Consider the following 14,636-nt stretch of genomic DNA (forward strand, 5'->3'; position numbering starts at 1 on the left):
TCAATCATGCAGTTTGTTGGATGACGAGACCAGCTGGACGACATTTTTGAGAACTTATCTAGCTGCTGGACGACTATCTCTTGATAGAAAACCCCTCTTGGACAACGAAGCGTATTAAGAGGTCAAGAGGCTCCTGGACGATTGGCGCTCTATAAGGTTTGTTTTGAACTACAAACTGGCACGCTGAAGTCCTTTGGACCACGACGAGATCCTTGGGCGATTTCTCAGATCTCAGACCCATCTAGCTTCTGGACGTCAAAGTATCTTGTTCCTTGCAGGAAAATACCTCTTCAACGGGGTGGGTCCTGATAACCGCCCCTGTATAACTCCTCAACTCACTAGTTCAAAGTGATTTGTAATACAACTTAAGTCTCAATCCTCTTGTGAATGATAACTTGAAGTAGCTATTGGCACCGACTTTGTTCCAAAAGCACTAGAATTGCTTAAGATTTATTATTCTACCCTAAACCTACCAAAACCTGGCCGAGGCTATAACGACGCCGGTCTTCACACGACAGGACCGTGGCTCGTATCCCATCCAGACCGCCTAACATCCCCCTGCGCAACGCATTGTTTCAGTTGAAGCAAGATCATTCACTTAAAAATTAATTTTAAAAGTAATTATCTTTTTACGAAACATATTCCCGAACGAAGAGGCGGATTTCGTATGTGCACCTAGACGCCGGCTTTAATATCACACAGAGACAATATCTCGATCTCACTTTTCTGTTCCAGCTGATGCCATTTTTACGTTAAACTTAAGCCTAAAGTTTCCACAAAACGTCATAAAACACTAGAAACAAAGCCACAGCAGAACGTTAGAGTTTGCGAAAAACGCTCGCGCTATCCAACTCAATTGCATATCCTTTTTTGCCCTAGCCCTAGCTCAATAACAAAGTTGTATAATATTGCTGCAATTTATGCAGGCTCCGAACGTTCCGTTTGTTAGGCAGCGAGGGAGGGATCGAGGAGGGGTGGCACGGTTGTTGCGATCGAGGCAAGGAAATGGAGGATCACAACCAAAAGTAAAGCGAGCCTTCGTCGACCCGCAGCACGGAACGGTGAGCCGCTCGCTCGGCAGCGCTATCAGCGGCAGCAGCAGCAGCAACATCATCATCTTTTAGAAGTGTGGCTAATTTACATCGCTTTGCAAAATGTATTCTGATCGATTATGGAATCGATGGAGCCACCTTCTCGCTGCTTGATCGCCGCTTCCTGCCGTATCCCGATAGAAGCTCCCCCCCAACCCTCCCGCACCCCCGTCCCTGGCGTCGAGAGCTTTCCGATATCTCTTCCAGAACACACAACGGTGAGGATCGAACGATCCTCGGGACTCGGGTTTGGTCGCGTTTACGATTCCCCCTGTTGTTCGTTGCCGGGGTTTGGGTTTGGTCGGGTCTCTTGGCGGGACCGGGGGGGCCTCATGATCTTGAATATTTTTTTGCCTCCTTTTTTGTGTGAATGAGAGACGCCACTAACGGTTCAATCGTCGGTACCGGTTTTGCGGGTGTCCCGTGCCGGCCGGAACACGTTCGCCCGGCTTTGATCATCAGCGCTGGTAACGGGATGCGACGACCGCCACTGTTCGGAATTGACGTGTGCTGCACACACGCCCCAACCGGTTGCATTCGTTCGGTGCATTTACAGTTTTCGGCGTAAAGTGAGTCCACCTTCGCCCCATACCTTCCCCCCCCCCCTCGCCAGGAGGAGCGAAAAAAACAGTACGATGCAAATGTTTTGTAACGGAAACAGGGGTACGCAGAAGCGCAGGATAGCGTTCCTGCATCTTGCCGGGCGTGCGGCACGTTACGCAGCTGTACTGGATTATGTTTAATGCCGAAACAATCACAGTCCCCCCCTCGCCCCCAGCAGGACACGGATTGTTCGCGATCATGATCTTGAACGGGCGGTTCGGTTGGCTTTCGGTGTTATGGAAAACAATCACATCCTCATTGCTAAAGCTCCCTACGAAAGCACCGTTCGGATCGGGTGAGGGCGAGGACGTGGCATGACAACGTACCGGCCCAATACCGTTTTTGCTCGGCGACCGTTATGTAAGTGCCGCGTGACTCATTGATTGTGCTGTAGGTATGTGACCGATGTGGTTTGATTGAGCTGCGGTTTGTCATTGGCAGCGGCAATCGATCGACGGGAAAATGGCGCACGCGCGCGCACCCAACAACAACACTAGGAAGATTACAATGGAAAACAAACAGGGAAAGAGAGAAAATAAAAAGGTGTTCAAAACACAACCACAACGACACGGAACGACGGTCGAACGGGCAAAGAGAAGCAAAAAGAAAGCTAATAGAAATTGCTAACAATATGCGAAACGAGCAGCATCGCAAAATAAAAGCGAAACGTGAAGCTTATTTGAATCCCGTGTGCAGGATTCTCTTCCCGGACCGGTTCCGCAGCTCGCCCTTCACTGATAATCCATTTTCAAGGTGAAAAGGACGAAATTCGGAACTGGTACCAACTCGCGGCCCGGCGAAGCGGGAAAATACATCTTTTTGAGGGATTGTGTACTGTGGTCCCGAGGGCTAAGGATCACGCATCCGGTTTGGTCGGTGGTGCGGGTGCAGCCGGGTGAAAGTTAAGCACGGTCGGCAGGACAAATGCTAATCGACACGTGAGTGGGCGGATTCCGTCCTCGAAACCTTATCCACCCAACGGTGAACTATGCTAATGGGGCACGGGTTCGTTCGTTTGGAGCCGGGCGAAGGAGAAAGCGGTTCCCTGCTTCGGTGCGCTATTTGGTTTGTTGTGTTCACGAGCTGCACGGGGATCGTATTGGGAGGCATCACAAATGACTTCCTAGCAAAAGGTGCCTAGCGGATCGTAGCAAAACGGGCATGACTGCGTGAGGTGACTTGACCGAGGGTGGGGTGATGTTATTGTATGCACCAATCAATTGAAAGTGACTTGCTGTCGGCGCTGTGTTTTTTGTTACCGGAGCTGTATAATCGTTGATCATTCAGGTTTTAGATACGATAATATCCTGTAGGGTAGGGAATAGGCACAAGAAATATTATGCGACTGTTTTACGATTTGAAATATGAAGCCTAGGTGAGCGTAAGCTAGTTTTTAAAAGTAATCCTGGTTCAAATAAGATATCTATGGCCGAACTTTGTTATCACTATAACATATTTCTTCTACTAGCTCATTTATTTAAAGATTATGTGCCACAATCATTTAGCAGACTTCTCCTGCTGAAGAAGTACTCGTTATCGCTAACACTCCAGAGCCTTCGTCGATCAATCCAAAATTCTAGCATTTTTAGGTAAACGTATCCAAGGCATCACTAAGAAGACTTCTAGTTTTGAGTCGTGGCAGACTCATGCCATTAGACATGAGTCGTATTTGCTGCTTATTAATGAGATCTTCCTACAGCTCAAAGAGCTCGTCGCTGTAGTTGTTACTCAATTGTCCTTCCACATGTACGGGTCAACATAAATGCTCTTTTTTTCCTGGCATTATTTTTGGTAAACTTTCTGGTTGCTATGGGATCTTATCCCTAAAAAATTATTTCTTATTCAATACCCTAAGTTTTATTTATAGAATAGAATTAAGTAAGTTTATTTCCATCTTTGGCATTACTAAGTAGTTTTATTTTTTTCTGCTTTGGCGCTGCAGCCTCGGAGGTTTCATCCCATCATTTCTGACTTTCGTGGCTTAAGTTTACTTGGTGCTTGGGCATTCAACTCGGATGAGCTTTGAGATGCGATCCTGCCATTTGAAGACATGCATCTCTACTGCAGGAATAGCATGATAGACTCATTGAACATTGATGTCCCCATCCAGGACTTTCTTCTTCTTCCAAATAAATAAAATTACCTTAAAAATCACGAATATCGAGTCTGAAACTTACTTTAAGCTTAAAAAGGTAATTAAACGTTCCAACTTAACAGATTTTCTTTATTCATTCAGGATGACCTGGCCATTATGCTAACAACTAATCAGTTATTGAAAAAATAAATTATAAACAAAGATTGCAATTGCATAAAAATAGCATGATTACTTCTCTTTCTCTTTCCAGAGAGACTCCTTCCTAGAGAGCCTCTTGTCAGTTAGCTAAGTTCTATTCAGCCTATTCGATTCCTTGGAGATCAGCTAATCTTTCGATTTAGATTTATTGTGATGGTAATATGGATGTTTTTATCTTAGACATGAACATCCCATTATAGTATTAAGGCAATAAAGCCGCCAGACGATCAAGCCTCAGGTTTCTACAGTTTGTGAAGATTTAACAAGATGTTCCCCGAAATATATTTTACTGTTTAATGTCTCATTTAATAATATTATTTTAAAGGTGCTGATTTAACGCTTATATTATACTTAAATGCATAAATTAAAGAGATGAAAGTAATTTACAAAACATATTTTTAAATTTTCTGAATCATAATAGATGTATTTAAATAACGAAGCCTGCAAATAGTGAACTTATAAAAAAATAAAAAATTAAACACAGCTTTGCATTGCTTAAGTTGTAAACGGCCCCTTCCGCTTTCCGATCGACCACGTTGCGTTAGATCACCTCGTTCGCATCCGCATCTGGTATGCAGATGCGAACACGTAACATGTTTCAAGTAATTTACTATTGCCAAACGATCGCCCACCCAAACCATGGCCGCATGTTGCGCTAATGTAGTCCGGTTGTTTAAAATACAAACATCTACCACGCTGTTTCGTGTGATTGAAAAGTGCTTAAGTGTTGTTGGTTTTTTGCTCGCTGGCTTGCCGTGCCGTTCCGCAAATGGTACCGAAACGTTTTAACAGAACGCTAGAACGGAACAGGAACACGGCAAAGAAGCCGGCGATCGAAAGAAAAAAAACCGTGAAGTAAAACGATCAAAGGGAAATCAAATTCAACCGATTCCACCGTCGAATACGATCTGCATCGATTGTCTTTGACAGTGTCAAACCATGTGCCATTCAAATCTTTCGCATACGAGAGCGTGCTGTAAGATCATGCTGCATGCTAATAGTAACACATATAGGGTCCTGAGTGTTACGTGATGCCAGTGCCATGGTAGGATAGCACGGATCACCCTCCCACCCGAGTGGATCGATGTGGTTGGCGGGTTGGCCAACATAACTAGTCTAGGCGCCAAGAACCTGATGGGTTCGAAACCTATGTGATTATGTAGATTCCTGCTTGGGGGCGTATGGCGCAATGGGCACACACGCCGTTCGATGTTCAAGGAGTGAAGGATTCGATGTGACTTAACCTTTTGCGGCAGGAAGTTGAAGATGTTACGCCCCTTCCTGCATGGTGGATCCTTGAGGATGTAACCACACAAAAGGTTGGCGTTGAATGTGACATCATCAGCGTGGTTTTCTGGAGTTTTGGGCGGGAAATTATACAAATAAATTATAACATGGGTTGTATTTTAGATAGAAAGAGCTATCAGATGAAGATCGAGTCGTCTGTGGGTCAGTATTTCACGTAAGCTAGGGCTGAGTGAAGGACTGTTCGAGATTGTTCTCTTAATACATGAATAAGTGAAGAGACATCCATTTCTAGGTCCAGGACTAGAGTTGATGCAGGGCTGAGCTGAACGAATAGCTTGTCTAAGTTAACCCCGATGCAGATCAGGCTATTTTGTGAGAAACAGCAGTTGATCCAGTCGACTAACCGTTTAATGGACAAATGCTTCACCTAATCCCATTAGGAACGCTCCTTGGTCTGTAACATTTAGTGTTCTTCTAAGGCCTCATGAAAAGCTTAGGAATTTGGATCTCGCATGCATAGACCTAGAGAAGTCCAACTGCTAAAAAGAGGAAGTGGAGCACCGACTTTTTTCATAACATCTCCTGATCCAGATTCATTAGAATCTGCCAATGTCTTGAGGCGTCCAAAACAACGTGATGCTCCTAAAGTCGCGTCAATAACTCATCTAAAATTGCATAAACGGTGCACCATGGCCCACAACGTGTTCCCGTCCAATCGTAACGACCGGACTAAAATCAAAGCCTCAAAATGACCCGATTATGAAAGAGTGAATCAGTAAGGAAGTAAACAAAGCGCAGAAGTAACCGCACATAACCTCCTTACGGTGGGGGCCAAAAGAGAAAAAAAACACACAAACGAACCACGAAGAGAGGACCAAACCAGATCGAAAGCAGAATTAGGGCGAGAGCAAAACAAAAACAACAGTACAAAACAAAAGCTCCCCACAGCAAACAAATGGGGATGGGGAAAACCGTCCAAAAAACGCATGGTATTTAAATCGATGTTGTGCTGCCACTACTACACCGTTTTGCGTTGAAGCATCGTGCCAAAGTCCGACCGCAGAAGCCAAAGGAACAGCTATGTGCACGTACCCATGGATCGCTCAGATCGTCAGCAGCCAGCGACGCAGTTACGCTCGGAACATCAAGGGGGGGGGGGGTCCAATTTATGGATTGAGGTTCTGACCCAGCGCACCCCACATCTGGTGAGGCTGTGATGGGTGATGCTAGATTCTTTCCCCGAACTCCCCCTTCACTGGTGATCCACCCCAAACCCCGATCGGACGGCATAGGTCAGCAGGGTAGAAATTGGAACCGGCGTTTTTTGTTGTTGTTCTCCTCTCGCTGTTGTCTTAAGTCTTTCCTATATAGGGAAGGGCCACTGTAGGGGCTTTCGCTTGTGTGCGTTTGTGTCCATTCTGTGAGCACCAGCACACCAACTCAAAGGTCAACGATATGCAGCTTCTAGAAGCCAGCTGCCGCCAGGTCCGGTACAGCCACCGGTACACCTGAGGACGACCTGAATCATACCCGATGCATAAGCGTCATGCAAATGGCGGGTATGGCGTTGCTAGTTTAGACAAAAAGGGCCATTTCATCGATTGCCTATTCATCCCTAGAGATCTTCAATTTTCAAATCTCTCTCTCTCTCTCTCTCTCTCTCTCTCTCCCCTACCCGTTCGACCCGCAACATTCGAATGCAGCTGCAAATGTAGTTATCCACCTTTCGAAGCTAATTAATCTGCACCCGGCAGCCTGGAACGTGCTGCAACCCGTGCTGCCAGTTGAATTTCCGTGTTTGCAAAACCGGCCATCATCCGTCGCTGGGCACGGGTCTGATACGCCTCCTGGTTGGCATTATGGATTTTGCCGGTGCCCTCAAAACGGCGTTGCGAAGTTGTCTCTCCACCGAGCGGAAAGAGGTCGACACCGACCAGAACTTGACTTCGTTCGACGCGATTTTCTCGATCTTTCGCTTTGGGGGTGTCGGATGCAACAAAGGGACACACTGCGGCTGCGACGATCCGTCGCTTAAACCGGCCGCTTGATCGGCTGTGGTGCATATATGTATATCCTTATACCGCAGTCCAGGCCAAGCTTATGATTCAGGCACACTTTCTCCATCATCCATCGACCGTGGAGGGGCGATTCCGGGGGTTGGTGAGGCACGGTGGACACTTTACACCTCGAGCTCCATCGATCGCAGATGCGCGTAGCCTCCTGCTGCTTGCCAGGTCCTTTCTTCTGCACGAACGAACGTCACGGTTATGGTTGTCCGCTTTGCTAGTGGAGCTCATTAATAATGGACGAATTTTAACTGTTGGCCACACCGATCGCTCCGTTGGCGTTGTGGCCGGTGTTCTCCCGTACCGTCCAAGGTATGCCACCACCTTCCAAGCCCGTGTGTTCTCATGTGTGTGCCTGTGTGTGTGAGCGTGTGCAATGATTGCGAATGCAAATAGGTTAGGTTAAGTGAAAACAATTCCACTGACCGTTGGGCCGGCTGGCCTGAAGTTTGCACCTAGGACGGGACGGGGGGGTAGGAGGGAGGCCTTATAGGCCAACAAGCATCAATCTGGACTGCACCCGTTCGGTCGGCGCCAGTGTCCAACCCCGTTTGAAACCAGAAAACAACAACAACAATCGAGGATCGATCCTCTCTCTCTCGAAAGTATTGAGTGATCGATCGATCCTCTCTCCCTGTCGAAGGTGGGTGGATGGGGAAAGGGGAAGGACCGCAAGGGGAAGGAGGGCAGAGAAAGAAGGGATAGTAAATCACGGTTACATACGTGCGGGTCTGTCGTCGCCAGCGGCCAACAAAGCGGTTCAATCAGATACGGAAGCCGGACCTCATTTTAATTCTAATAAGCGTAAGATGATCGTACCGGTGGGTTTGGGGCCCGTAGGGCTGTAGGGTGGTTCGTGCAGTGCGGTGAGTCGTGAAAGAAAACAAACTCAAACCGAACCCGATCGACCGTTTCGGTGTCGAAAGTAGATCACACCGAAAAACTATTATTTGAACACCGTGGATCGCTTGAAAGATCGCTTTCGGATGGAGACGCCTGGTTACTCGTACGCTTGGTGGAGCGTTCTCCGCCGTGACAGCTCACATGTGCACAGGCATTGTGCGGAATAGGGGCCAAACGCGACTGGGACGTAGAACCGTTAAGAACACTACTCGATTGCTCGCTAAACAGAACAGGGCGAAAGGTTGGCCCGTGGGACCACTCCGGGTATGATTTTGGTGAACTATAAACACAAACACATACCGGGATCGGCACCGCTGGAGACGGGGCGCGTCAGGAATAAAGCTGTCAGCAAAAAAAAAAGGCACATACGCACGCTTTACATTGCAAATGGCCAACTGTTGTCCGCTGGGATTCGCAACAGTTACTTTCGATTTGCATGTGCAACGGAGTATTTGAAGCACCTCGGCGACCTGGCGAACTGTCCCGGGGGATGCGTAAAGCTGCGCTGACAGTATGGGTGCGTTTTGTTTTACTTCGGTAACTGTTTCCTTTTTTTTCGGTGCATACGCATACCCGTACCAGCGCCACCAGCGAACATGTATCGGGAGACAGGTGATGTTAAGTGCGCCTAGATAGTTCAGCGGCAAAATGTCAAATTACTATGAAGCTCTTGTTGGTGATAGGTTTGCAGCCTCCATGCCGGAGGATCTCACAATATCCTTTGAAGCGAGATGGAGATTATAGATTCAGTAACTTTAAGTCCATGGTATCGAAGATATTTAGCTTTAGTGAATTTTATAATGTTTTGACTGCTGTACTTATGCAAGCTTTACATAGAATCCTAGAGAATGTTGAATATGTTGTTCTATGCAGTCTATTATACCCATAATTAAACAACCAGTTGCTCTATTTTCTCAAGAGAAATGAAACATAAGTGATCTAAATAGGGGTTCATAGACTCTAGATATGAACTATCTATTATAGCTGCATCAATGATGTTCTAGATAAACGCTAACCGATAAACGTTCCTTAAACTGTTCTAACATCTGATTTCAGTTTATTTTATTGTATTCAACATATCATACTCCTCGAGAGTCTCTGGTGCATCTCAGAGTCTTGGAGCATCCCGTAGTAATGCGTTCCTTTTTGGACACTAAATGTATGAGCATTAACTGTTTTAGCTCTGGCCTAAATTACTCCAAGCACAATAGCAATTATATCAGACAACCCCTATTACTCCTTCCTATATCTACGAAGGCTTAAGAGAGAAATATCTAATATTAAAGAATAGTTTAATTTTCAGTATTATATTTTGTTTATAATTTAGGCCAAAATAGTTACGCCATAGAAGAACATACATTTTTACATCTATTGAACACTAAAAATGGACAAAAATCTCTTGATTCCCATCTAAAATCTAAAGCGTAATTTATTTCTTTTTCCGTTTTTGCTTTGTTTTGATAGTTATAATTATATTCGAACATATATTTCATTGTTAAATATTTCGGTAAAGTATTTTATAGCATGTTAATTTTTATAGTTTATCGAAACTGAGAAACCGAGATTCCGCCCGGGCCGTTTCTCCGCACGGAACTGTCCTTTCAACTACGTGTAAACTTAATTAAGGGAGCTAACGGCAGCCCCATTCTTTTATACTAAATACATTTTTGATAATCTAATTTAACATACATCTGGTACATACATATAGCTGGTTTGAGTGCTATATTGTTTACTCCTATTTAGCCAATCTTTCACAGCTCTCATTAAGCGTTTTTTTTCAATTTTATAGAGCTATATCATTACTATATACTACATCACTATATAAGTACGGTTCTTGGCTAGCAACTACATTAAGCCACCATTACAGACGACGAAAACAGTGTCTGGAGTCTGAAGATCAACAAGTACGTACGGACGATTTTGGGTCGACCGAATCCATAATGCATAGCTACAACGGCTACAGCATCAGTGCCACGGCACCTACGTCATCCTCTCGCCATCGATATCGGTGGCCCGAAAATCGAACCGGCCGAAAAATAGTCCTAGAATTTCCGGCACTGGAGGTGACTAAGCCCGTCTTACCGGTGCACAGAAGTAGGTTCCAGAGGCAGCAGACAACGAATCGTAAAAATGGACAAGAAACAACAAAAAAAAAACCCACCACAAAACCCCGTAAACCAATCAGATCCCGTGCGGTCCGCTGGCACGAAGACGAGCTCACGCTTGCTTATGGATGGTTCGTCCTGCTCGTTCTTGCATGCGGCTGCGAAGCGAGCGCAGCATCCATTTGCATACCATCTGCAGTATAAAAGGGTGCCGGATCGATCGAGGAGCGTATCAAATCGATTCGAAAGCTTCTACCGTGCACAGCAGCAGCATCCCGTTCTCGTAGCATTTCGTTCGAGATCCTGTGTCACCGTGTGCCTTCGAAAGCGGTGTGCGTACACGTGAATCCGTAGTGTCCTGTGGTGTTCGTGCGTGTGCTCGGAAGTGATTCGTGCAAGGGAGTGATCTGCAATTACTAGCCTACTGCCGCTACTACCGATAAATACTGCTTCAGCATGGATCGTGTAAGCGTTACACTGTTAAGCTCCAGCAGCACAGCTTACCTGATGGTGAGCTGCTTTCTGCTGACACTGCTGATGCTGCTTCCCGAGCTGAAGCAGAAAGTGTTTGTACGCAGTGAGTTGTTGCTGGCCCTCCGACAGCTGATCACCAGTGTCGCGCTCACGTTCAAATCGGACGAAGTAATGGAGGGCGAGCGCTCGGACAAGCAGGCGCCCGGTCCCAAAAACTATCCAATCATCGGTGCGCTCAAGGAGCTGAATGGATACGAGGTACCGTACCAGGCGTTCAGCGATTTTGGCGTGCGATACGGACCCGTCACAGCGCTGCGCCTCGGCTCGGTGAATGCGGTCGTCGTGAATGGATTCGACAACATCAGGGAGGTGCTGATCAACAAGGGTCAGCACTTTGATAGCCGGCCCAACTTCCGCCGCTACCAGCTGTTGTTTTCCGGCAACAAGGAAAACTGTAAGTAGTGGACTTTCTCCATTGTTGAAGTTGTGCAATGTTTTATTAAAAATGTTCTTTTCCTCCACTAAACAGCACTTGCCTTCTGTGACTGGTCGGAGGTACAGAAAGCCCGCCGTGATATGCTCGTTCCGCACACCTTCCCGCGTAACTATAGTGGCCGCTTCGATGAGCTAAACACGATCGTGGTAGACGAAATCAGCCAAATGCTTGGCACGGTCCAGCAAGCTACCACCGTCGAAATTAAGCCGCTGGTGCTCGCGATCTGCGCTAATGCATTCTCGCAGTACTTTGGCAGCCATCGATTCGAGGTACAGGACAAGCGCTTCCAGCAGCTGGTGCGTAACTTCGATCAGATCTTCTATGAAGTCAACCAGGGTTATGCGGCCGACTTTCTGCCCTTCCTGCTGCCCCTGCATCGTCAGAACCTGCGGCGTATGGACCGTCTGGCGGAAGAGATTCGCACCATCATTCTGGACACGATCATTGGCGATCGGTACGAGCGGTGGGGTGAAGGCAGCGAGCCCCGCGATTACGTTGACAGTCTGATCGAGCACGTCAAGGCAGGTCGCGGTCCGGCGCTCGAGTGGGAGACGGCACTGTTCGCACTGGAAGACATTGTCGGCGGACATTCGGCCGTCGGTAACTTCCTGGTGAAGGCGTTCGGGTACATCGTGCAGCACCCGGAGGTGCAGCAGCGTATCCAGGCCGAAGCCGACGAGGTACTGGAGCGCCACGGGCGGCAGGTGATCGAGCTGACCGATCGGGCCGAGATGCCGTACACGGAAGCGGTCATCATGGAGGCGCTACGCCTGATTGCGTCCCCGATCGTGCCACACGTTGCCAACCAGGACAGCCAGATTGGAGGTAAATATTTCTTTTCGTTTTATAAGGCGGTTTGCACTTCTAAAACCAAAATAAATATTTAAGGTTTCGCCGTGGCCAAGGATACGCTCATCTTCCTGAACAACTACGACCTCAGCATGTCGCCGCAGCTCTGGGACGCACCGGAGAGCTTCCGACCGGAGCGCTTCCTGCAGCACGGCCGTGTGGTGAAGCCCGACTACTTCATCCCGTTCGGTGCCGGGCGGCGCTCGTGCATGGGCTACCGGATGACGCAACTGCTCAGCTTCTCCATCATTGCGAACATGCTGCGGGCGTACACGATCGCACCGATCGACGGACATGACTACCGTGTTCCGGTTGGATCGTTGGCAATGCCCGAGCAGTCCTACAGCTTCAGCGTGTCGGCACGCAGCTGCTGAGTGGCAGTCTGAAGATGTCTACTACTGCTGCTGCTACTACTGCTATCCCTGCTACTAGACGGCCCATCCAATACTCAAAACAAAAGAAAGCCCGACAGTTTGGTCGATTGAAAGCAGTAGAAAGGCCACGGAAACGGGACGCCTCATCCGGGGAAGAAAACAAAACCAGACGCTTACTGGGGGATTTCTGTACTATCGACGACACAGAACTGATAAGTCGCCGAGTAGAAGAAACCACCCGCTGGGACCGGATGTTGCAGCTCGAGGTCACGGACACGGACGGTTTGCAGCGCACACAAGCGGGATCGATCGAGGTTGCATTGTGAAATTATGTTAGTATTTTTTTTTACTTTTACTTGTACTACTTCCACTCCATTGCGTGTATTTATATTGCTCATGTGTGTATATTACGAGTTGCGAGCGGTGCGCACAGGTGCACTTTGCAGCACAAGTGCTAGTGCTCACCATTTGTTACATTGCCATTGCTTTGCTGTGATGTAGTAGAGAGAACAGGTCCCCCGGCTCCTTGGGCAGAGTGTATCTGATCAGGGGCGGAAACAATGCAAGGGGTTTGTGGGGAGAGAAAACGGTAGGATTAGAGTAGCAAGCTGAGCTGAGTAGGATCTGGTCGCTTGGGCGGCATGGACTAACCGCCATGGAATGGGGATCCTACGGGCTCAGCAACAAACTGATTAGCGTGTAAGAATAGGCTGATGAAAACGGAGTGACTGAGTGTTGCAGTGCGTGAAACAGAATCTGACTCCCTACTGCCCTACATACCATGGCCACGGCCACCATAGCACACGCAAAACAGAGCCACCCACTTTCTCTAGATAATCCGGTATGACTGCCAAAGAACTGGAAAGCCTGCTGACAGACCATGATATTGTTTGCGATACATTAGCGTAACCATAACCAGGAAGTCGGCAACCATTGCTCACACACAACGGCACAAGGTGGATCGTCCGATCGGACCATTGAACGCCATCAGTAATGTTATTTCAGTTAGGAAATGCTAGAACAAATGTATCATCCTTAGAATAATAAAAGTGATTAAAATAATACTTATGATAAACCAATTAAATCTATCGTTTTGCTTTGTACAATTTACTAAAAATTGCAAACTCTTCGCATGAATCAACCGATCAACTAAAAGGGGGGATAGTTGACTCTTGGGAGATGCCCTCAACCTCAACCACTAATCAGTCTCAGCTATTTCCTCCAATCTCACGATCCTTGATCGTCCAACACCTTCTTTCAGCGAGAGATCCTGGAGATCACTATTAGACCATCCTGGTTATAGTGAATCTACTCTCTATTCTATTGATCTGCACACGGGCAAGAATTAGCGATCAAGAATTAGCGAGTAGTGGAGCAAGTCATCAGAAGCGTGACTGTGGGAACAATGGGACGCTTTACATCTAACCTGCAGTAATCTAGAGGCCTGAAGCCGTATCTAGTTAGATGGTAAATGCAGGCGAGCACTATCGGAGAAGAACACAGCCTTGATCCTACCAGGAACAGCAGCGACAACAAACAGTTACTATGGCAGACCCAATACAATATATTGCTGACGATGACCTAAGTCGAAAGGATACGATGGACATCCAATGGAGATGAATTCTGGCCAAACAGATTCATGCCCTGGCCTTATCAACGTTGAACGAAGAAGGAGAAGATAATGCTCTAAATTCTGCTTTAGCAGAATTAAATACCGAAATTTAAGAACATGTGGTGTGTTCGAACTTCTCGAAAAGTTTGTTTTTTTTTTTTAATTTTTGTTGGAGTGAATTTTTATTACTTTATGTGTTAACTACTTGCATCTTTTTGCATGCCATCGTAAAAAAGCCCATAGGAGTCGCACATAGAGCATTCAATGTACTCTTTGAGTCATAAGATGCTCTTAAACAGCATAAGAGCTCCTTATAAGTCTCCACTTTATCCTACAGCCAAGAATATAGTTTTTTCAAACAACAATGAAACAGTTTTTTTAATGACCACAATTGGTTTTTCATTAGGGCTGAACAATAAGCTACAAGATTTCGCACAATAATTAAATTATATATCTTCTCGATTTAATTTGAATGTTGGATCTATAGTTCTCTACGTACATTGTGATGTTGCTCCTATGCAT

The 14,636-nt window shown here is 46.7% G+C and overlaps 1 protein-coding gene across 2 annotated transcripts; it reads left to right on the top strand.

Moving 5' to 3' along the window:
- The first annotated feature begins 32 nt into the window (after positions 1-32).
- On the top strand, positions 33-13,556 carry LOC118509316 (cytochrome P450 307a1-like). Of its 2 annotated transcripts, XM_036049768.1 has the most exons (4): positions 33-156; positions 10,072-11,237; positions 11,313-12,104; positions 12,168-13,556. In XM_036049768.1, exons 2-4 carry the CDS (start codon positions 10,766-10,768, stop codon positions 12,500-12,502), a joined length of 1,599 nt encoding a protein of 532 aa, XP_035905661.1. In that variant the 5' UTR covers positions 33-156; positions 10,072-10,765; the 3' UTR covers positions 12,503-13,556. The 2 variants fall into 2 exon arrangements, with proteins under 2 accessions (XP_035905661.1, XP_035905660.1); XM_036049767.1 differs by lacking the exon at positions 33-156 and having other exon boundaries at positions 9,782-11,237.
- Positions 13,557-14,636: the final 1,080 nt, after the last annotated feature.

The sequence above is a fragment of the Anopheles stephensi genome, chromosome 3 (genome assembly GCF_013141755.1).
Source record: "Anopheles stephensi strain Indian chromosome 3, UCI_ANSTEP_V1.0, whole genome shotgun sequence".
In the NCBI taxonomy this organism is placed as follows: domain Eukaryota; kingdom Metazoa; phylum Arthropoda; class Insecta; order Diptera; family Culicidae; genus Anopheles; species Anopheles stephensi.

Bases quoted from the DNA above. Each gene is read 5' to 3' on its own strand.
- LOC118509316 (XM_036049768.1), top strand. From the start codon at position 10,766: ATGGATCGTGTAAGCGTTACACTGTTAAGCTCCAGCAGCACAGCTTAC. The intron at 11,238-11,312 runs GTAAGTAGTGGA...TCCACTAAACAG, and splicing joins TTCCGGCAACAAGGAAAACT to CACTTGCCTTCTGTGACTGG. The intron at 12,105-12,167 runs GTAAATATTTCT...TAAATATTTAAG, and splicing joins CCAGGACAGCCAGATTGGAG to GTTTCGCCGTGGCCAAGGAT.